The 24,062-nt window shown below is 48.8% G+C and overlaps 1 protein-coding gene across 4 annotated transcripts in view; it reads left to right on the forward strand.

Annotated features, from left to right (window-relative positions):
* The window catches only part of NOX1 (NADPH oxidase 1), a 2,086,008-nt gene that overhangs the window by 1,809,510 nt on the left and 252,436 nt on the right, over positions 1-24,062 (forward strand). For all 4 annotated transcript variants that reach the window (XM_068248036.1, XM_068248033.1, XM_068248032.1 and 1 more), the window contains one exon: positions 5,628-5,752. In XM_068248036.1, coding sequence (XP_068104137.1) covers positions 5,628-5,752 — 125 coding nt within the window. The remainder of the gene's footprint in view (positions 1-5,627; positions 5,753-24,062) is intronic.

Raw genomic sequence — 24,062 nt, forward strand, 5'->3', positions numbered from 1 at the left:
CGACCGCTCCCTGTTCCAGCAAAGCATCGAGGGCCCTGTTCAGCAGACAAACCAGGGGCACCCACTCGCAGACCATAGCATGGTCCCTGCTCACCATGTTAGTGGCCTGCAGAAAGGGAGCCAGCACTAAGCACACCTGCTGCATGTGCCTCCAGTCATCATCGGGGACGATGGACGGGATGTTGCTGGTCTTGTCCCTTCTCTGAGCGGCGGAAACAGTGGCCAGGGCAAGGTACTGTTTGACAGCGCGCTTCTGTTCAACCAGACGCTCCAACATCGCCAGGGTGGAGTTCCAGCGAGTCGGAACGTCAAGGATCAGCCGATGGCGTGGTAGATCCAGCTCCTTTTGCACGTCTTCCAGGCTCGCACAGGCTGCAGCCGAGCGCCGGAAGTGACGCACAACGTTCCTTGCCGTTTCCAGCAGTTCGCCCATCCCCTGGTAGGTGCGCAAGAACTTCTGCACCACCAGGTTCAGCACGTGGGCAAGACAGGGGATGTGGGTCAGGTTTCCCCTGTCTATTGCGGCAACCAGATTGGCCCCATTGTCGGCCACCACCTCTCCGACTCTGAGGCCTCTGGGGGTCAGCCAAATCCTCTCCTGCTCCTGGAGTTTGGCCAACACATGGGTTGCCGTCAGCTTGGTCTTCCCAAGGCTGACCAAGTGCAGCAGCGCTTGGCAGTGGCGGGCCTTCACGCTGCTGCTGAGGCGGGGGGTTTGGCCAGGTGTGCCGGAGGATGGCAGAGGATCGGAGGAACCTGCTGCAGTTCCCCTGACCCTGCGGGGTGGCACCACCCACTGTGTTGCTGCTGCTGCTGTGCCCGCTGCTGCTCTCCCATCCTCACCCCCTTCCACCAAGCTGACCCAGTGGACAGTGAAGGACAGGTAGCGGCCTGTCCCGAAGCGGCTGCTCCAGGAGTCCATGGTGACGTGGACCCTTTCACCAACCGCGTGCTCCAGCCCTCGCTCCACATTGGCCATCACAAAGCGGTGCAGTGCAGGAATGGCCTTGCGGGAGAAAAAGTGTCTGCTGGGGAGCTGCCAGTCTGGGGCTGCGCAAGCAAGCAGCGCACGAATGTCGCTCCCCTCCTGCACGAGCGTGTACGGCAGGAGTTGGGAGCACATGGCCCGTGCCAGCAAGCCGTTCAGCTGCCGCACGCGACGGCTGCTGGGAGGCAGAGCCCTAACCACCCCCTGGAAGGACTCGCTCAAAAGGCTCTGGCGTGGCCTTTTGCTGGCACGGGAATCAGCAGACACAGCGGAGGAGGCCACTGAGGACTGGCTGCCAGAACAGGCCTCAGTGTCGGCGGCAGGAGTTGCAGAGGGGGGAGGAGCAGTGCGTTTCCGCACTCCTGCTGGTGCTGCTGGAGGAGCAGGAGGGCGGGTGGCTGCTGTTGCTGCTGCTGCTGAAGGCTGTGCAGTGATGGGTGTGGTGCCACTGTCAGCACCAGATGCCTTCAGCCTCTGGAACTCCTGATGCTGGTGGAAATGTTTCGCAGCAAGGTGGTTGATGAGCGAGCTGGTGCAGAACTTTAAGGGGTCTGCACCTCTGCTCAACTTCCGCTGACAGTGGTTGCAAGTGGCGTACTTGCTGTACACTGTGGGCATGGTGAAAAAGCGCCAGATTGGTGACAGAAACATCCCCCTACGGCATGGAAGCGCTGCTGCCTGTCTCCCTGTGGTAGTTTAGGGGGGGGGCTTGGGGGGCTTGGGTGCGGCTGGTGGTGGTACTGGCAGATGCTGCTGCTGCTGCTGCTGCTGCTGCTGAGCCTGAGACACCAGCAGGCTGTGGGACCTGCCTACTGCTGCTGCCAATGCTTGCAATGATGCGCCTCCTTGCAAGGCCCACAAGAGCATCCTCCTCCTCCTCCTCAGAGCTGCTGAGGACGACATCCCCTGGAGGTGGTGGCACCCAGTCTCTGTCTGTCACCGGGTCATCAACATCCTCCCCCTCCTGAAACATGTCCTGCTGGGATGAGGACCCCCCAAACTCCTCTCCTGATGCATGGATGGGCTGCTTGACTGTCGCCACAGTCTTGCTGTCCAATCCCTCATCCCCCAAAGTGCCCATCAGCATCTCCTCCTCAAGATCGCCAACAACAGCAGACAATTTACTCATGATGCCTGGGGTCAAAAGACTGCTGAATGACAGGTCGGCGAGTGACGGTGAACGGGCCTCCTCCCCAGACCCTGCTGGGCGGCTGCTGCAAACAGGGGTGGTGGTGGTGGTGGTGAGGGTGGAGGCCTCAGATGCAGAGCTGATGGCGGGCTGCTCATCCTCCGTCATGAGTTGCACCACAGTGTCTGCATGCTTCTCCTCAATGGGACGTTTCCGACCCGGCTGGAGGAAAATCGGAGCAGGTGCTACACGCTGCTGCTGCTGTGTCTCTGCAGCGTGAGTTGCAGATGCTCCTGCTGGGCGGCGCCCAAGGCGTCCACGGCCAGTGGCTATGGGAGGAATGTTAGCCACTGACGCTGCTGCTGCTGCTGCGGAACTGTGCATGGTGGCGCGCCCGCGCCCGCGGCTTGCCACAATGCTGCTCCCTCTCCTCCTGATTCCCTTGCTGCCCTTCCCCTTGCCCAAACCGCGCTGGCTGCCACTTCCAGACATCTTCGATGTTTTGGGCGTATAGACAAAAGTTTTTTAAAAGGGCGGGTGAAAAGTGGGGTACTTTAATGGAGTGGGTTGGTGGGTGAGGTGACTGAGTGAGTGTCCCTAGTACAGTAAGTAAGTAGTAACAGTCAGGAAGTACAACTAGCAGTTACAACTTACAATAATCAGTAGTAATCACAAGTAAATTTAGTGTGTGTACACTACAGACAGTGAGTGCACGCACGCGCAAACACGCGCAGGAGCTAGCCTATGAACAGTGACTGAGTGAGTGTCCCTAGTACAGTAAGTAAGTAAGTAGTAACAGTCAGTAAGTACAACTAACTAATTACAATAATCAATCAGTTATCAGAAGGAAATAGAGTGTGTGTAGTGTGTACACAGACAGTGAGTGCACACACGCAGGAGCTAGTAGCCTATGAACAGTGACTGAGTGTCCTAGACTCCTAGTACAGTAAGTAGTAACAGTAAGTACAACTAACTAATTACAATAATCAATCAGTTATCAGAAGGAAATAGAGTGTGTGTAGTGTGTACACAGACAGTGAGTGCACACACGCAGGAGCTAGTAGCCTATGAACAGTGACTGAGTGTCCGAGACTCCTAGTACAGTAAGTAGTAACAGTAAGTACAACTAACTAATTACAATAATCAATCAGTTATCAGAAGGAAATAGAGTGTGTGTAGTGTGTACACAGACAGTGAGTGCACACACGCAGGAGCTAGTAGCCTATGAACAGTGACTGAGTGTCCGAGACTCCTAGTACAGTAAGTAGTAACAGTGAGTACAACTAACTAATTACAATATTCAATTACAATAATCAATCAGTTATCAGAACTTGGAAATAGAGTGTGTGTAGTGTGTACACAGACAGTGAGTGCACACACGCAGGAGCAGCTAGTAGCCTATGAACAGTGACAGTGAGTGTCCTAGTACAGTTACAGTATATAACTACAATACTAATACAATCAGTAGTAAAGGACAGCAGAAATACTGGTATAGATGAGAGAAATAAACAGAGGACAGGAGGACAGCTGCCCACACAGGCAGGCCCTGAGGCCTAAAGCTGTAAGCCTGCAGCAGCTGGCCTGTCTCTATGTAACACAAAAGCTACTAACTAAAATACAATGTCTAACTAACTAACAACAATATAGGTGTGTATAGGAGGTGTATGTGAGCAAAAACGCTTGGTAAATGACCACAATAAAGCTCTTGCTAAGCCAAAGCACAAAGGAGCAACTCTCTCTCTATGCAAGTCTCAGGCAAGGACGGAGAAACGTAACATGGCGGCCGCTATTTATAGGGTAGGGGCTGGCCAGGGTCCCCCTCTGTGATTGGCTGCCGTCAGAGGGCCTGGGAGCCCTCTGATTGGCTCTAAGGACATCAATCTGGGCTATGACGCTATTCGCGCTCGGTACCGAGCTCGAATAGCGCCGTTTGCTCGAATAGCTCGAATAGTGAATGGGCTATTCGAGTGTACGCGAATAGCCCATTCGAATAGCTGCAGCTATTCGGAGCTCGAATACCGAGCTCGAATAGCTGAAAAAGAGCTCGAATATTCGAGCTACTCGAATATTCGAGCTCTGCTGAGCACCACTGGTGCCACCAGTGAGGTGCCATACTCTACTTCTGTGCTGCCGCAGAGTGCTGCTTAGTCCTCCTGCTGCCACCTCTGATGTTGTCATATTTAACGACAACAGCAGTCTGTACCTACCAAGAGGGTCCACCGATGCTACATTTTTTTGTGCTGATTTATTGTGCTGTGGTGCCACCAATAAGGTGCCATACTCTTTTTCTGTGCTGCCGCAGAGTGTTGCTTAGTCCTCCTGCTGCTGCCGCTGATGTCGTATTTAACGACAGTAGTCTGTGTTCCCACCGACAGGACAACTCTGCTGCCAATGCCATTTACTGCTATCACTGCAAAAAAAAAAAAAACCCTCTCTGAGTGTTTTTGTGGTGTTTTCCACTCATCCTCCTCCAGTGGTACTGCCACCAGGTGCCATTGAGACTCTACACCTGCCTGCATGGTTGTAGTTTGCTAGGGACTCTGTGATTGCGTAAAGTGTATTTCCATGTTTAAAACCAATTATATTACCAATTCATAGCCACATTTAAAGTGTTAGTTTATCGATTTTCTCAAAAACTAAACGTTTTTTTTAATTTTTTTTTCTTTAAAGGAGAACTGTAGTGAGAGGTATATGGAGGCTGCCATATTGATTTCCTTTTAAGCTATACCAGTTGCCTGGCAGCCCTGCTGATCTATTTGGCTGCAGTAGTGTGAATCACACCAGAAACAAGCATGCAGCTAATCTTATCAGATCTTACAAAAATGTCAAACACCAGATCTGCCGCATGCTTGTTCAGGGTCTAGGGCTAAAAGTATTGGAGGCAGAGGATCTGCAGGATAGCCAGGTAACTGGTATTGCTTAAAAGGAAATCAATATGGTAGCCTCCATATACCTTTCACTACAGTTCTCCTTTAAGTTGCAGCCACTTCTCAGCCTTATAATCCTTGCAATTTTGGGGATTGTAGCATGTATAATGTCTTTGCTATTAACATTAAAGATAAATCCCAATCACGACCCGTGATCACGGATTCACAGCTAAAATCTGACTCGAATTGGGAAGTCCGTTTCAAATCCGGGTCACAATCACGACTTATTTTGGGACTGCCATGGCCAGATTTATTTGAATCCGTGATTGGGGGTATCCGAGCAACACTATAGATCAGTAATCCACTGCATCTGGTTCTGGTTGAAGTAGCCTCTGTCTATATTGCAGTTTTGTTGAAGGATTGTAGAGGTGTACTCCTGGATTATAACTGTAACTGTAATTAAGTTTTTCTGTATTCATGTAACCAAATGAAAAGAATTATGTTACTGTGTTCTACACTTTCAGTTTGTCCTCAAATAACTTATGTTTTTCTTTCAGTATACAGTATAGCAAATTAGAAGTTTTGCATTTACTTGCTTAACATGTTATGTACAGTGAATTAAATTAAGGTTTTCTTTTCCCAGACAGGACAAGCAGCAATTAACTTTGATGTCACGATTGATGCAGTGACAGGGCTGAGACAGAAAACTCGATATGGACGACCAGTTTGGGAGAATGAATTTTCTAAGGTGGCTGATGCGCATCCAAGGTTTGTCTGACATTAGCACTTTTGGTAGTACTAAGAATAAAGAAAAAGTAAGAAAATAAATTAAGTCATAGCTATTCCCTGTGATAAGGAGAAATATAGTTCTAATTCTGATATCTGTAAGTTAAATGTTAAAGAGATTAGCCAACCTTCAATATTAATTATGAACATTATTTTCTTGCCATTATCTTCCCTTAGCATATACTGTATATGGCTCCTAAAATTCCCCTCAGTGCAAAATCTCATTTTGTACTCAGGTCCATGTGCATCACTTGGGAGGACCTTGATTCTGTCCTCCCAAAATGTCCACCTGTTTCAACCACCAGAATTCTTTGTTGTCATGGCCCGAACGTTTCACCGAAGGCCAGTTCCAGGCGTATCACAGGTGTTCATGTCCGCGACGGGACGTGAACACATATCGCGTTCGACCCGCCCCCTATTCCTCATCCTTTGACCCCCTACATAACAGTCAGCAGACACATGGCAGCCAATCAGGCAGCACTCCCCCAGAAACCCCCTGCCCCCCCTATAAAAACCCAGCAGCACCGACCATCAGAGCCGGGCCGAGGCAGAGGCTGGAAAGGCTGGGGCCTCTGAGCGCAGCCACCAGAGGGTGCATTCCTCTGCACTATCCTCACCTGCCGCAGTCCTGTGTGATCTCCCTGACCTCCTGCCTGCCGCATTCATCAGCATTATTTTTGCCTGCAATCGCCCGAGTCCCCTACTGCTGCCGGCATCCTCCAAATCAGAGCGCCTGTCTGCCCTGTGCTGTGACTCAAACAGCCGCGCTGTCATCAGAGAGATGACAGGCACGGCTATGGCAGTGTTGCTAGGCAACAGCAGGAATCCGGCTTCTGCTCCAACGGAAGTGGCTTCCTGCACCGATGCCTGTGAAAACGTACGAGCTGTGGCTGGACTGGACAGGGGGGAGGGAATCCCCCCTTGATCTCTTTCAAGATGAAGCAGTAAACCTTTCACTGTCAACACAGTGCCGATGGATGACTGCAGGACGGGACAGGGAACCAGCTGTTATATGGTTGCCTGGAATCATCCATGCCTGGAATGAAAATGGTATGAAGGGGGAAGGGTTTTTTTTCTGAAAGAGGCAGATAATCATCTGACAGTCACACACACCACATCAAGTAGCTGCCACTGTGAGTGACCAGATGTGTGTTTTCAGTACTAGAGTGTCCTCAGTCTAACTCCCCCTCACATACCTATGTGAAGTGGGAGTGGAGTTAGACTGAGGATACTGCAGTACTGATAACACATATAGTCATTTGATAGGATTTGTGTGTTTCTGTTTTATACTTACACAGAGCTTCTTCTATCCCGCATTCGTCAATTACCTCCTTCGCCATCCTCCCGGACCCCAAAATTTGTCCTTGTCACCCCTGTAAAGTCTGTGACTCAGCTGAGTTGCAGACTATTGTGCAGTCACAGCTGTGCTCATCCCCCGATCATGCTCCCATAGCTGGATGCGTTCTGCACATGCGCTGTTCATTAAGACTGTAACTGCGCTTGCGCAGCGTGCTCCCAGTTACGGGGCTGTGATGGAGGAGGCCCACATCCCAGGAACAGCGCATGCACAGTAGTTGACAACCCAGCTGTATCATAGATTTCAGGAGCACAGCAGATCGGCCGACAGGGGGAGGGAAAAATTATCAGGTCGCTGACACTAACATAGTCCCTACCTACACCTAACTCTAACACAGCAATTAGCATACTCCACTAACCAGCAACTGCCATCATAGCTATTCCCTCAGCTACAGGTACCTGCCAAACTACACCAGGGCTTTTCCACAGTTACCGCTGCTACAGAGCTATTGTGCTGCCCCAGCGCCCAAATTACAAGCTATGGCCAATAATTTCAGGATTTTGACATGGGCACCTATAGTGGCACCCAAATGACCTGCTTTGGGGGGGGGGGGGGCGCACTTTGAAAGCTCAGCCTCTACTGCTGGAGAACCTTGTCCCGGCCCTGCCAACCATGTTCCCAGTCTACAGCTGTTGCTTTAGTGAAAGGAAGAAAGAGATTGCTGCAGAGACAGGGACAGTTATAGCTAGGCTATTATTTATTGCTGAAAGCACCCCCAAAAAAGCCCTATTGAGGGTTAATATTGTTTAGTTGTTGTTTTCTTTGTGTATGTTACACACTGCATACAGCCCACAGTCCACTCAGTCATTTGCTGGGCTTGCAGTTCTCCAGTATCCTGTTCTATCTTTATTACACGACAGCACACTATCATTAGCAGTACATAGCTTCCAACTGTATTTGTGATTGAAGGTACTATAGGATATCTCTCTGTGTGTGTGACACACTGCATACAGCCCACAGTCCACGCAGTCATTTGCTGGGCCTTGCAGTTGTTCTCCAGTATTCTGTTCTATGTTAATTACAAGCCAGCACACTATCTTTAGCAGTGCATAGCAGTGGTGATTTCCACGGCCTCGCGATCATGGTATAGCCATGATCACGAGGGCTTTTTCCCGAATCCAACATCATGATTGAAATCCGTGATCAGACCACGATCTCGGGTTTCAATCACGGATTCGGCCGTGGACACGGAAATCCGGCTCATAATCACGTCCATGATCACAGTCGGAAATCCGTGATTGGGGGAAATGACGTCACTGGGCCAATCAGAGGCACCAGTGTAGGCCCCTAGCAACCAATCATAGGAGTGGAGGCTCTGCCCTCCCCTCCTGTATATAAAGTGGTGGCCATTGAAGGAGCTCAGTCCTTGCTAGACTCTGTGGCACTGAGAGAGCATCTCCAGGCCACATTGTACAAAAGCAAGAGCGTTTTTTGTGTGTGTGTGTGTGTGTGTGTAAAACACAGCCTTCTCTCTCATTTCATTGCTCTATTACTGTTAGAGATGGCCCGAACCTCCGATTTTAGGTTTGCGAACAGGGATTCTCGAACTTCCGCAAAAGGTTCGGTTTGCGCAAACTTTCGCGAACCGCAATAGACTTCAATGGGGATGCAAACTTTGAAAACTAGAAACATTTATGCTGGCCACAAAAGTGATAGAAAAGATGTTTCAAGGGGTCTAACACCTGGAGGGGGGCATGGATGAGTGGGATAGACGCCAAAAGTCCGGGGGGAAAAATCTGGATTTGACGCAAAGTAGCGTTTTAAAGCGGATCTGAGATGAAAAACTAACTATAACAAGTAACTTGTCTATATATCTTATCTAAAGTTTACACAGCAAATCTAGCTGCCAACAGCTTTAATAGAAAATGATTATTTCTACCTGTGATACAATGACAGCAGCCATGTTGTTTGTAAACATTACACAGAGGCAGTCTTATCTGCATCTTGAGAAAAAAAAACTAACCCCCTCCTCCTCCCACCTCCCCTCTGCCTCTGAAATCAATGGCTAGTAACACCTCCTCCTCCTCCTGCCCAGACTGAGCTCCCATGAGCCCTTGCTACTGCCAAGGCTCTCTGAAAACCTGTGGGCGTGGTTTATTTAGTTTATAGGGAATTAGAGTATTAAAACAAAAACAAAAAAGTATTTGGCTTGAGGAATGCCCTATAAACAATAGGAAAGGAACACAATTATGCACTTTATGCACTTTAAGGGCAGAAATCACATTGAATGCTAAATTGAAGGCCTAAAGTGCTTTAAAACATCTTGCATGTGTATACATCAATCAGGGAGTGTAATTAGAGTACTGCTTCACACTGACACACCAAACTCACTGTGTAACGCACCGAAGACAGCTGTTTGTGTAGTGACGGCCATGCTGGACTGGTGCGCACCATGGCGAGAGTGCAGGCCGTGGCGGTGTTCAAGCCCATATGGTCGCCGGGCTGTGGTAGCTCAATGATAAAACAACAGTGACTGTCCAGCTGATCAAATTTGGTCTGTCCACAATGAAGCAACAACCTTATTATCTTCTTGTATGTAGGTAGGCATAGGTAGGTGCCCCAGCAGTTAGCTAGGCATAGGTAGGAGACCCAGTATAGGTAGGTAGGCATAGGTAGGTGTCTCAGTAAAGGTAGATAGGCATAGGTAGGTGCCCCAGTAGTTAGCTAGGCATAGGTAGGAGACCCAGTATAGGTAGGTAGGCATAGGTAGATGCCCCAGTAGTTAGCTAGGCATAGGTAGGAGTCCCAGTATAGGTAGGTAGGCATAGGTAGGTGCCCTAGTATAGGTAGATAGGCATAGGTAGATGCCCCAGTAGTTAGCTAGGCATAGGTAGGAGTCCCAGTATAGGTAGGTAGGCATAGGTAGGTGCCCTAGTATAGGTAGATAGGCATAGGTAGGTGCCCCAGCAGTTAGCTAGGCATAGCTAGGAGTCCCAGTATAGGTAGGTAGGCATAGGTAGGTGCCCTAGTAGTTAGCTAGGCATAGGTAGGAGTCCAAGTATAGGTAGGTAGACATAGGTAGGTGTCCCAGTATAAGTAGATAGGCATAGGTAGGTATCCCAGTAGTTAGGTAGGTAGTATCCTACAGTATAGGTAGGTAGGCATAGGTAGGTGCCCTAGTATCCTAGTATAGGTAGGTAGGTAGGCATAGGTAGGTGTCCCCGTATAGGTAAGTAGATGCCCCAGTAGTTAGGTAGGCATAGGTAGGTGTCCCAGTATAGATAGTTAGGCAGGGCCTGGCTGGCACATTAATTACAATTACCAAGGTCCAGCTGCAACAGATAGGGCTGTATAATGTCAGTGTCAGTGGGCAACACACAAAAAAAAACACATCAGGAGAACATTAGCTCTCAAAAGAGCTGTTGAGGGGTGCTATTTTAGCAATAACAATCAGCCAGGAGCAAGCTAACAAGCCTACAAGAGCCTAACTAATCTTTCCCTATGAGAGTCTGCCAGCAGCTGTCCCTTCACTAAGTAATGCAGGCACACGAGTGAGTGTAAAGCCCGGGGCTGCCTGCCTTTTATAAGGGGGGGAGTGGCTCCAGGAGAGAGTGTAGCCTAATTGGCTACAATGTGCCTGCTGACTGTGATGTAGAGGGTCAAGAGTTGACCCTAATGGCACACTATGGGGGCGAAGCGAACTTCCGCAAAAGTTTGCGTTCGCTGGCGAAAGTTCGCCTGGATACGTTCGCATGCGAACTGTTCGGGCCATCTCTAATTACTGTATTTGATACTTGTATGTGGTTAACCAGCCAGTGATTAACTTAAGTTAGTGGTAGTCGCTCAGTGTAGTCAGTGACATTGTACTGTGCCAGCATGCAGTTGCTTTGCTGTGCGTAGTGCAGGCAGGGAGGTGTTCACTGATTTTCGTGCTCTATTACTGTATTTGATAATTGATACTTGTATTTAGCTAACCACCGAGTGATCTACTTAAGTTAGTTGTAGTCAGTCAGTGTAGTCAGTGACATTGTACTGTACTAGTGTGCAGTTACTTTGCTGGGCATAGTGCAGGCAGGTAGGTGATCATTGATTCTCATACTCTATTACTGTATTCAGTATTTGCGCATTCTGCGCATTTTTCTTTTTTTTTCTTTTCTGTCTGTTTAAAAAAATAAATAAATAAATAAAGTCTGTTATATTGCGTCTGTCCCCACACACATTATTGACAATAAAAAGCAGCACACTTTCCACCTTCAAATGTTGTGCATAGAGATTGTCTGGCAGGGGCCGTGGCAGGAGAGGGAGTTCCATCGCCACCACCGTTTCTGAGACGGGTCCACTGCCAGGGAGAGGGCACTCAGCTGTAGGGGATGCAGCAGAGAGGCGTTCATTAGCAGCACAGTGGGCGCCGTTGGCACCCATTTTCAGCACCTTGGGTGGCCATTCAGGAGAAGCAGGTAGAGGCAGTGGTAGAGATGATGGAGGAGCAGCCCATTACTTATTCCCAGACCTCCACTGTGACCAGCACTCCCAGCAGCAGTACTAGTAGCAGCAGCATCAGGCAATGCCCCCTGCTTGCTGTGGCATCCACCCCAGCAGCCAGTGGCCATCCCTCTCTGGACGAGAGCGTCCAGCCTCTGGGAGAGTCTTAATGGCTGCCTTTCAGGAGATCATGGGGCCTCATGTAGAGGAGGTTGGGCTCGGGCCGGCACAAGCAGATTTTGAGGATGAGGAGGGGTCTGTGTCTGGGGATGTTGGGGTGGAAGAGGTGGGGAGGGGTCAGGAGAAGAGATGTTTTCTGACGATAAGGATGATTGTCAGGACCGTCTTTATGTGCCTGAGGTCCCGGAATGCAGCTCGGAGGAGGATGAGGCACAGGAGCGTAGGCAATTGCAATTGAATAGCCACATGTCAGGCAGGGGCAGGTCCAGCAGTGGGCGTGGAACACAAGCCGCTGCTTCAGCTGGCATTGCCATCAGCAGCAACACCACCACCACGCAACCCTCAATCAGAGGGAGAGCCACCGCCAGCCGAACACTACAAATCCAGCGCAGGAGATTTGGGCGCAGCCGGCACCACCAGAGGGCGTAATAGGAATTACGGCTATAGCAGCGCACACAGTGTGACTTCGGCGCTGTCAGAAGATGGAGCTAAAGTTGCATTTAAAACATTGTAATTCGGCTTCCAGCAAAAGTCTCCCATCGCCGATTCATCTCGTACGCCCGCCACATGGGCATCCGCAGAAAATTTTCTGGGGGGCGCAAAAAGGTGGGGAAGAAGTAGTGCGGCGCGCGTAGCGCCAAAGATTTCGGGGAGGTCGTGCGTCACACGCAGTGTGCCGAAAAATATAGGGGTTACGTTTTGCTCTAAAAAATGGGTGTGGCCATGGACCCGGATGTGGGTGTGGCCACGGGTGAAGACAAATTTACATGAACTTAGCAATGTGGGACATTAGATTAGGACAGTGGTGGCGAACCTTTTGGAGGCCGAGTGCCCAAACTGCAACCCAAAAGTCACTTATCTATCGCAAAGTGGCAACAGCAATTTAAACTAAATAGAAACTTTTTTTTTAAAGATTCTTTATTTAACAATTTTTTTAAGAAACAATACAGAAAACAAACAGACATAGTGATATATCGTACGACCAAGACACAGCAAAATGTTGGTACATTCGAAAAATATATCCCGTGGCCAGCCTGCGCCACTGAGGATCCATTGTGGCTTTTAGGAATAGAGTACCATATAACCTAATAATACACCAGAGGGGCCTACAGCCGCTTTGCAAAACAGCTAAAAGGTTAAACGAAGTTATACATCATAAGAGAACTGCTGAAGGAGACCTAGGGCCCAGAGGGAACATACACCCAGGAATCCATGAGCTGTCAAACACCACCTCGTCTCAATATGCTTGTAGGTCACACCCCTCCGATGAGCCATCTAGTGTAGCTTATTTAAAACGTCTAATAGTCATTCAGGGGAGAAGCGTCTGGTACGTATCTCTTAAAGAACAGAGTTAGAAAATAGAGGAAAGGAAGAAAAGGAGAAGTAAAGTACAGAGGAAAGAGATCTCCAAGGGGACAATGTATATCTACCACTGGGCACCCATCTGCAGATAGAGTCAACACCAAGGGGCAGGGCCGGGCCGAGGCATAGGCTGGAGAGGCTCCAGCCTCAGGGCGCAGTGTAGGAGGGGGCGCACAATTCATTCAGCTGTCATTCCTAATTGTGTTTAAAGCAGAAATAAATAAGAAAAGATAACTAGATATTAAGGTGTTGGGGAGGTTGTGGGCCCTGTGGCGCCTCTTAGTCTAATAGCAATCAGTGTGTGACAGCTGGGGTAGGAGGGATGGAGGGGCGCACTTTGGTGTCTCAGCCTTGGGTGCTGGAGGACCTTGTCCCAGCTCTGCCAAGGGGGAAGAGGGGTTATGTGTCAGGAGCGATGTGGTTCCCTTTGGTTATTCTTTTGTTATATTTAACCCCAAACTCTATCCGGATGTGAGAGAGCCATACCTAGCCGATTCCTTGAACTCGAACCAGCCGAGCCAAGTTTTCATGTACTGCTCTCGTTTATCATGTAAGCTAGCGGTTAAGTCCTCCATTTTCTCAATCTAGTCAATTTCCCTAAACCAATTATTTATGGACGGCGGGTCTAATTGTTTCCATTTTCTAGCTATTACAATTTTGGCAGCATTAATCAAATGTCTGGTAAGTGTTCTTTTATATCTCCTTATTGACCAATGGTTATGGTGCAAAAGGAAAAAGGCAGGAGAGTCAGGAGGAAGGTAGTCCGTCAGCACCTGCATGATCTCCCTCACATCCACCCAGAACTGCGCCAGTTTGTTGCAGGACCAAAAGAAATGCACGCGTGTACCCACTTCCATTCCACATCTCCAGCATAATGAAGAAGACGACGGGTACATTTTGTGGAGCTTAGAAGGGGTGTGATACCATCTTGTAAAGATTTTGTATCCTGCCTCCTAGAGGATATAGAAGATTTATGGGAGAAGACCAATATCTTGTACCATTGCTTATCAGAGAAGGTCAAGTTTAGATCCCTTTCCCATTTAGCTTTAAGAGTTAAGCAGGGTTCTTCATTGTCGTTCAGTAAGGAGTACACCAAAGAGAGAGAACCTCTTATTAGACCCTCACCCAGGCATGTTTTTTCAAATGTGGAGAGGGGCCTAGAGAGCTCCATCCTTGACCCCTGGGATAAGAGGAAATGTTTAAATTGGCGCAGGCTCCAAAAGTCAAGAGTGGGTGTACCGAGGGAAGTCTGGAGCTTCCCGAGACCCACCCACTCTCCACCCGAGATCAAATGCATAGCCCGTAAGGGGGGGTCTGTCCTCCACACCGGATAGCTGTTTCTGCCCTGTCCTAAAGAAAAGCTAGGATTGCCTAGTATAGGCAGTAAGGGGGATGGCCAAGGGGAAATAGATGATTTTTCCCTCATCTTGGAGAAGACCCTAAGTGTTTGGATTATCAGTGTTGTGGCAGGTGAAGAAGTAGGTAAAGAGCGTGTGGACCAAACTAAGAGAGATAGTTTCTCTCCCATTAACTCCTCCTCATTGCCTACCCATCGTTTATGTGATGCATGTCTATGCCAATCTATGACCCTAATAAGGGTCGCTGCCTGGTAATATAACCTGGGGTTCGGAACTGCCATGCCTCCCTGGTCTTTGGGGGCGGTCTGTATAGTGTTTTTCAACCTAGGCTTACGGCCATTCCAAATAAATCGAGAAAAAACCTGGGTAACTTGTTTAAAGTAAGAGGAAGGGATGAAAATGGGCATTGTCTGGAAGAGGTAGAGGAGTCGTGGCATAATTGTCATCTTAATAATACAACTCCTGCCAAACCAGGAAAACTGAGGCTTATCCAAGTTCAGCAAATCTTGCTTGATACGTTCTAATGCTGAAGGAAAGTTACAGGAGAACACATCTCTGGGATTTGGGGTAATGTGAATGCCAAGGTACTTCAGGGACCTGCTGGGCCATTTAAAGGGGAAATTGCTCTGCAGAGAGGATCTAAGAGGGCCTGGGAGAAAGACTCAGAGTGCCTCACTTTTATCGTAGTTGATTGACATGTTAGAAATGTCTCCATATATTTTAAACTCAGCAAGGAGATTGGGCAGTGATATATGTGGGTTGGTGAGATAGAACAAAAGATCATCCGCATATGCGGCAACTTTAGTGGAAGACTTAGGAAGGGATACCCCTTGGATATCTGGATTCGCTCTAACCATGCACAGGAAGGGCTCTAGGGAAAGTGCGAAAATCAGGGGGGACAGGGGGCAACCCTGACGCGTTCCGTTTTGAATAGAGAAGGGATCTGACAAGATCCCATTCGCCTTAACCCTTGCTGAGGGACATGAGTATAGCGCCAGGATACGCTGCATCATCTCATCTTCCAAGCCAATATACCGAAGGGTGCCTTCAATGAGGTCCCAATCCACCCTATCAAAAGCCTTTTCGGCATCAGTAGAAAGCAGAAGAGTTGGTGTGGACTGAGACCTCACCCAGTGTAGAATATTCAGGGTTTTAATAGTGTTATCTCTGGCCTCTCGGCCAGGTACGAATCCTACCTGGTCTAAGTGGATCAACTTTGGCAGAAGAGGGGCCAACCTATTAGCTAGCATTTTGGAGAAGAGCTTCAAATCAACATTAATTAAAGATATCAAAAGCAAAAACTGTACATAAGCGCTCACAAGGGGTGGAAAAATAGAAAATTGGGTGAATTAAATGTTCATGAGAATTTTGTGAACACCAGTCTGTAAACGGTGGAGCGCTGCCTGGCTATTAGTGAAATAGCTTATTAGAATACAAAACGACAGTAGAATAAGCGCTCAGAACAAAAGTCTCTGTTGTAGACTGCACAGAAGTTCAGTGTTAACTGACATCAGTACATGGACATAATCCCTTCCCCCAATTTGGAGAGACTCACCGGACTTTGCGGCCTGAATGGGCCCGACAACGCCTCAGGGGTATTGGCCACCCCTCAGCCTCTCTGGCAACCTCCGGGGTCCTGCACTCCTTACTTCCAGCTTCCTTGGCCAATTGGAAAAAATTCCACCTCCATAAAGAAAAAGAAGCCGCTCATAGCGTAAAAGTGCTAAAGGGAATGATCCCACTTTTATTAAAAAGTTTAAAAACAACAGGCACAGCCTGAACGGGTAACTCTGGCGGCTACGCAGGAGAGGGGGCAGCAGCAGCTAATCCCAAAAACTTGGTAAGCCCGGCGTACCCACCACTTAACTTGCGGACCCCGCTGTGTGTAACAAACTCGGCGCGTAAGACCAGTCACTGCGTCCAGTGACGTCAAACGTTGCACCGCTCCGTAGCTCCACCCTACGCGTTTCGTTGCTAGGCAACTCCTCAGGGGCTACGGAGCAAGGGAGCGGCGTGCATTTAAAGGCGGAAGTGCGCGCGCAAACAGCTGCTGCTTAGCCCACTCCGCGTAATCATCACAAAGTGCAGTAATTACATATTCATACATCTCATAAACTGCACTTATATTGCCCACAAATTAAAATGGGTGCGTGTCCACAGGCCAGACCCTGATTTGTGTATCTCCAAATCCAAGAACACGACAGACTCAGAGCTACTGACTGCTGTGAGAACAATACCTACATCATTCCTATTAAGGGTGGCAATATAATCGTCAAATTGCTGCCTTGGGCCCTCCCACAGGATCATCAGGTCATCAATATACCGTGACCATTGTAGAATGGGTCGAGAGCATACCATCCCCAGAATCTCCTCCTCCCACACAGCCATAAAAATATTGGCAAAACTAGGAGCGTACCCCGCCCCCATGGCACAACCGCGCCTTTGCAGGTAGTACGCTCCCCCATGCCAAAAATAATTATGTGTTAAGGCAAAGGCAAGAAGGCTCAAAATGAACTCACATTGTTCGTTTTTCATGTCTGTTTTCTCAAGATAGGCACCTACTGCTCGCAGCCCGTGTTCATGGGGTATAATGGTGTAAAGGGACGACACGTCCGCCGTACAGAGCAACGTGTCTCCCGTCACCCGTACCCCCTGAAGAGCCTGCAGAGCATGTTTGGTGTCCCTTAGCAAATGAGGGATCAGGGCCACAGCAGGCTGGAGCATATCATCAAGATACTGCCCGAGGCGGTGTGTCACCGACCCCAATCCACTGATGATCGGACGCCCAGGAGGATTCACCATACTTTTGTGAATCTTGGGCGTCTGATATATAACAGGTACCCGTGGTGCACTTGGCAATAAAAAGTCATACTCCCTATCATTCAAAAAAACCTGCCCGGAGGCCCCCTTTAAGCAATTCCCTCAGATCATCCAAGTAACGTCTAGTGGGGTCACCAGGAAGCTTAGTGTACGTGTCCCGATCACCTAACAGGCGACCGAGTTCCCCATTATACTGATTTCGATTGAGTACTACTACTCCCCCCCCCCCTTGTCCGCCGGGCGGACAACCAATTGTTTCTCCTCTAATAATTCTTTGGCCATGGTTTGAACATTATTAGGTATCTTGGGCACCTTAATTTTCTCAAGGTCGTGAAGTACCATGGTTTTAAATGTGTCCACTGTACTATCTACACTGGTGTCCTGAGGGTTAAAGAGTGACCTATTCCTTAAAGTGGTATGTCTGTATGGCTCTGGGGGGTTGATTCTTGTACTAGGTCCTTCTTTTTTAAGAAAGTACTTTTTAATATTAAGTTTTCGCATATATTTATGCACATCGATGTAAGTATTAAATGTATTCATCTGACAGGGAGGTGCATACTTCAATCCATGATCAATCAATTTCAACTGTTCTCTACTCAGGGGGCACCCACTAATATTAAAAATCCCTTGTCCAGTTAATTTCTTGACCTTTTCTCTTCTCCCCCCTCGGCACCCTCTTCTGCTCTTCGTTTGTTTGTGGATTTTGGTGGGGTATCTAGATCTTGATTGTCCCTGTACCTGGGTTTTGGGTAATTCCAGATAAAAGAAGACTCCTCCTCTTTATCGAGAGGATAGAATCTGTTATTAACTGGAACAGAATAGTTCGGCTGGGGTCTGGCAAATTGCTGTTGGCTTGGATAGGAAGGTTGTGGGCGGTCTCTATTGTGAGGATAATGATTAATGTGCTTCTTAGGGTAATTCGGTCTGGGTTGGTAACCTCGTCCTACATGAGGGGGAATATAAGGTTGTACAGGTGGTGGTCCTCTGTTAACCGGGACATTCTTCCATTTGGGGGTTAAACGTCTGCCACCCACTCCCACAGGGTGAGCAAGTCCCCTCCCCCTTGGCCCCCTCGGTGTGGTTGGCAGTGGTTGTCTAGGTGTCATCCCGCTCCCATCATCAGGTGGCTGGGGGACAGCTTGGGAGTTTTCCTTCTCACGTTTTCTAATCTGCCACCTGTAAGCAAGGTGATTTTTAAAAACCTCACAGTCTCTTGCAAACTTTTTCTGTTTTTCCAGAATGAGGCTCTTTTCATTTTTCTTTAGAGTATCATGAAGGAGCTTAGACTTATCTCTAAATTCAGCTGAGTTTTTATGGGGCTCTAATTGGGTTTTTAGTTCTTCAATATCCCCCCCTAATCTCTCCAGCCTCTTGCTTTTACGTTTAATTAGGATCTCCATAGCTCCCAACCCACATTTAGTGAGATAATTTTCCCATTCCTCATCATTCAAGGGGTTACTTTCCCCATCATTGGCTTCAAATTCCCATCGGATTGTTTTAGGGACAATCCCTTTACCATGATATCTTCTAAGGGTGGCTATATCCCACCACGTTGTTAACTCTTTACACATAACATTATGCAGTTTTTTAAAATTTTGATCCATAACACCCATGGCCTCTGTTTCACGGCCAAAAATTGAATCCAGGTCAATATCCCTATGGGACCTAAATTCGAATAATTCCACAAGATCCATGTTATGCTGCTGTATACCGGTCTTACGCGCCGAGTTTGTTACACACAGCGGGGTCCGCAGGTTAAGTGGTGGGTACGCCGGGCTTACCAAGTTTTTGGGATTAGCTGCTGCTGCCCCCTCTCCTGCGTAGCCGCCAGAGTTACCCGTTCAGGCTGTGCCTGTTGTTTTTAAACTTTTTAATAAAAGTGGGATCATTCCCTTTAGCACTTTTACGCTATGAGCGGCTTCTTTTTCTTTATGGAGGTGGAATTTTTTCCAATTGGCCAAGGAAGCTGGAAGTAAGGAGTGCAGGACCCCGGAGGTTGCCAGAGAGGCTGAGGGGTGGCCAATACCCCTGAGGCGTTGTCGGGCCCATTCAGGCCGCAAAGTCCGGTGAGTCTCTCCAAATTGGGGGAAGGGATTATGTCCATGTACTGATGTCAGTTAACACTGAACTTCTGTGCAGTCTACAACAGAGACTTTTGTTCTGAGCGCTTATTCTACTGTCGTTTTGAATTAAAGATATCGGTCTGAAGCTCTTGCAGAGGGCGGGATCTTTCCCCTCTTTCAGCAGTACTGAGATATGTGATTCAAGCATGTAGGGGGAGAATAGGCTCCTTCCCGAGGACTCCTCGGTGGTAGAATTGAAGGCTTTGAGCATATGAGACAAGACGATGGAGCCATACCATCGAGGGCTATGTGGAGCTCATCCTCCGAGAGGGGCTCCTCTAGCAATTTAACCACCCTGGCGTTCTATTAAGATCGCCAGGGAGGCTGTGGGAGGGTTTTTTTTTAATAAAAAAAAAACTATTTCATGCAGCCAACTGAAAGTTGGCTGCATGAAAGCCCACTAGAGGGCGCTCCGGAGGCGATCTTCTGAAGGCCGCAATGAGTGGCCTTCTGTGTTTCGCTTACCTCGTCGCCATGGCGACGAGCGGAGTGACGTCATGGACGTCAGCCGACGTCCTGACGTCAGCCGCCTCCGATCCAGCCCTTAGCGCTGGCCGGAACTTTTTGTTCCGGCTACGCTGGGCTCAGGCGGCTGGGGGGACCCTCTTTCGCCGCTGCATGCGGCGGATCGCCGCACTGCAGTGGCGATCAGGCAGCACACGCGGCTGGCAAAGTGCTGGCTGCGTGTGCTGCTTTTTATTTGAGCCAAATCGGCCCAGCAGGGCCTGAGCGGCAGGCTCCGGCGGTACTGGACGAGCTGATCTCGTCCAGACCGCTCAGCTGGTTAATGTCTTCCGGGGTAAGTTTAGGCATCTTATAGCGGACCAGATATTCAGTGATTTTAGTTTTCCTGTCTTCCCTAGATAATGGTGATGAGTTGGGATGTAAGTTGTATAATTCAGCATAGAAGTCCCTGAAGACCTTGGCGATTACCTCAAATTTATGGTGTAAGTTTGAGTGCTTATCTTTAATTTGAGGGATATAGTTAGCAGTCTGTTGGGCCTTCGGGGCCTTAGCTAAAATGGAGCTACACTTATTGCCAAACTCATAAAAAGTGCGGCGACAGCATAGAGCTGCGTATTTAGCATTGAAGAACAATAAAGATTTGAGTCTTTCTCTCTCCTTGGTTAAAGAGGTCAAGGTTGAGGGAGAGCCTGTACCCTTATGACTTCGCTCTAGTTCCCCAATGTTAGCCAAGACTTCCCCAATCTCCTTGTCCCGTTCTCTTTTCCGCCTAGCCCCTTCTCTGATAAGCAGTCCCCTGACAAAGCATTTATGCGTTTCCCACACAACCATGGGGGAAGAGTCCTGGATTGTATTGATCTGAAAAAATTCTTCCATCTCCAGTTTAATTTTAGCAAAAAATTTTTGATCCTCGATGAGAGAGTTGTTTAGGCGCCAGGAAGCAGGACCTCATCTATTCTCCCCTAGATTGAAGCTAACCGTGACAGGGGCATGGTCTGAGAGGTGTATATTGCCAATAGTGGATGCACTAGAGACCAAAAGCAGATTATGTGACACAAATATATAGTCGATTCTTGTATAAGAGTTATGCGGAAAGGAGTAAAAAGTGTAGTCAATACCCGAAGGGTTAAGTAGCCTCCAAGCATCCACCAATTGCATAGATCGAAGTAGTGATTTACACTTACGTAGCAATTTGTAGGAAATCTGGGACTTTTTAGATGAGGAGTCAATCTCCGGGTCCAGAGTGAGGTTAAGGTCACCACCTAGCATAATGCTGCCCTCTGCAAATGAGCTTACTTTTGCTAAAAAGGATTGCAAGAACTGCACCTGCTGCACATTAGGTGCATAAAACGAGCCAATAGTGACTTTCTGGGTATAAATTGTGCCTTTAACAATGTTAAACCGACCCTGCGGGTCTTGATATTGGTCTATCAAAGAAAAGGGGGTATCCCTTGAAAAGAGGATTGCTGTCCCTTTTGTTTTAGAGTCCTGAGGGGAGCTAAAATAGGAGGTATTGTAGTACCTGTTAAAGAGACTCTGAAGCGAGAATAAATCTCGCTTCAAAGCTCATAGTTAGCAGGGGCATGTGTGCCCCTGCTAAACCGCCGCTATCGAGCCGCTAAACGGGGGTCCCTTCACCCCCAAACCCACCCCCACAAACCTTGGTCGTCTTTTGGTCACAGATTTATTGCTTCTTGGAGGCAGGGCTAACGGCTGCAGCCCTGCCTCCAGTCGCGTCTATCAGTGGCGCATCGCCGCCTCTCCCCCGCCCCTCTCAGTGAAGGGAGACTGAGAGGGGCGGGGGAGAGGCAGAGATACGCGCTGACAGACGCGCGTGGGGCAGGGCTGCGGCGGTTAGCCCTGCCCCAACCAGGAAGCGCTCCCCGTCTGTAAGGAGGAGATTTGGGGGATCAGGGACCCCCGTTAAGCCGCGGGATAGCGGCGTTTTAGCAGGGGCACACATGCCCCTGCTATCTATGAGGTCTGAAGCGAGATTTATTCTCGCTTCATACTCTCTTTAAATAGTTTTGGAATTGATGGCCCCTTAAAATGTGTCTCCTGTAAGCATACTATATTGGCACGTTCCTTATGACATAAGTGCAACAGGGCAGACCTTTTTTCTGGGACATTTAACCCCTTGGCGTTTAGAGAGAACAATTTAAGTGATTGTTGGAATGGTTGCAAAAAGTGGTGGGCGCCCAGGAAGCAGACACACAATCCTCAGAGAAGTAGTGGGAGATAGGACAGTAGTGTAGAATAAGAAAAAGAGAAAAAAGACATACAAAGAGCGTGTAAGAAGCCACGCACAGTCCAACAAAAATACATAAACCATATTCATATTACCTAGACAGACCAGTCAGACTCCAGTCTGTAGATGAGATGAAACACTTGACCGAGGGGTGTAAAGATAAACCCTCGTCTCTACTTGGCAAATCGCCCAGGGGTAAGGAAGCCCGCAACTGAACAGCAAAAAGGCTCCCCCGCACCCGGGTGACCGCATATCATCTAAATCAAAACATAAATGAAGACATCAACCTATATTAAGCATTGTGACATGTAAGCAACCTTATGACTTTGCAACAGCTACCCTTTAAAATTATAATGTTTAGTAATCCCCATTTACTTTCCCCGTGTACCCTTCAGTGTCCCAATAAATCTGCAACCCTGGGAACCCCTGTGCATCCATTCAGATCTCATCGCCCGAGGCGGGGGCGCAAGGCCAGAGCAAGTGTAAGAGTGCAAGCCGGATATTATTACTGGCCCGCGCCTCCACCCCGCACGGGAACCAGAATGAGAGGGAAAAGAGAGCCAGTCTGATAAGCCTAACCCGCCATGTCCAGGACGTCACCCTCATGCCCACCAACCGCCAGCCCGCGCCCCCGCGTGTAGAGCAAAAGGGGAGACACAATACCTTAGAGATGCTATCCCCCGCCTCCCCCACCCCCTAAGTCCTCCGCCCGCACCTCCCAAACCAAAGAATTAATCCCCATAGGGGATACAACAATAATGTATGACATTAAATAAAACATGCAGCAGTCTGAAGAAAAGTGCTTCAATGAGCTAACACTCCCACACTCCGGTATTAGCAGAGGAAAGCCCCATATGTAATGATACGATCCGAAGGCATAGGCTCTTGATGGGAGGGAGATGCGGCAGACTATCATCGGATGTAGGTAGGGGAGTCGAGGGGTAGGGGAAACAATCCGAGGAAAATATGGGGCGCAGTTGGGGGTCATAAACAGTGGGCAGTTACTGTTCAAGCGGGGTAGCCTGTAAACCTGCGAGCATACAGTTCCTCTATGCGACACCATTGTCAGGGTCCAGGGTCTATGAACAACGGACACCTCCAAAGCAGTGGCGTACCTAGGGCATTTGGCACCCGGTGCTGGGTATTAAAAGACACCCCCCCTCCTAAAAAAATGGGCGTGGCCACAACCTGCGGCGTGCTTCGCAGCAAAAAAATGGGCGTGGTCATGACCAGATGAGGGCGGAGCTAACTGTATTTTAAAGTATTAGCTAGTATAGTTGCCCCCAGTATAGCTAGTACAGTTTCCCCCAGTATAGCTGCCCCCAGTGGAGCTAGTATAGTTGCCCCCAGTATAGCTAGTATATTTGCCCCCAGTGTAGCTAGTATATTTGCCCCCAGTATAGCTGCCCCCAGTATAGCTAGTATAGCTGCCCCCAGTATAGCTAGTTTAGTTGCCCCCAGTATAGCTAGTTTAGTTGCCCCAGTATAGCTAGTTTAGTTGCCCCCAGTATCGCTAGTATAGCTGGCCCCAGTATCGCTAGTATAGCTGGCCCCAGTATAGCTGGCCCCAGTATAGCTGCCCCCAGTATAGCTAGTATAGCTGCCCCCCAGTATAGCTAGTATAGCTGCCCCCCCAGTATAGCTAGTATAGCTGCCCCCCCCCAGTATAGCTAGTATAGCTGCCCCCAGTATAGCTGGCCCCAGTATAGCTAGTATAGCTGGCCCCAGTATAGCTAGTATAGCTGCCCCCAGTATAGCTAGTATAGCTGCCCCCAGTATAGCTAGTATAGCTGCCCCTCAGTATAGCTAGTATAGCTGCCCCCAGGTATAGCTAGTATAGCTGCCCCCAGTATAGCTGCCCCCAGTATAGCTAGTATAGCTGCCCCCAGTATAGCTGCCCCCAGTATAGCTGCCCCCAGTATAGCTAGTATAGCTGCCCCCCAGTATAGCTAGTATA

The sequence above is a fragment of the Hyperolius riggenbachi genome, chromosome 8 (genome assembly GCF_040937935.1).
Source record: "Hyperolius riggenbachi isolate aHypRig1 chromosome 8, aHypRig1.pri, whole genome shotgun sequence".
Classification (NCBI taxonomy): Eukaryota; Metazoa; Chordata; class Amphibia; order Anura; family Hyperoliidae; genus Hyperolius; species Hyperolius riggenbachi.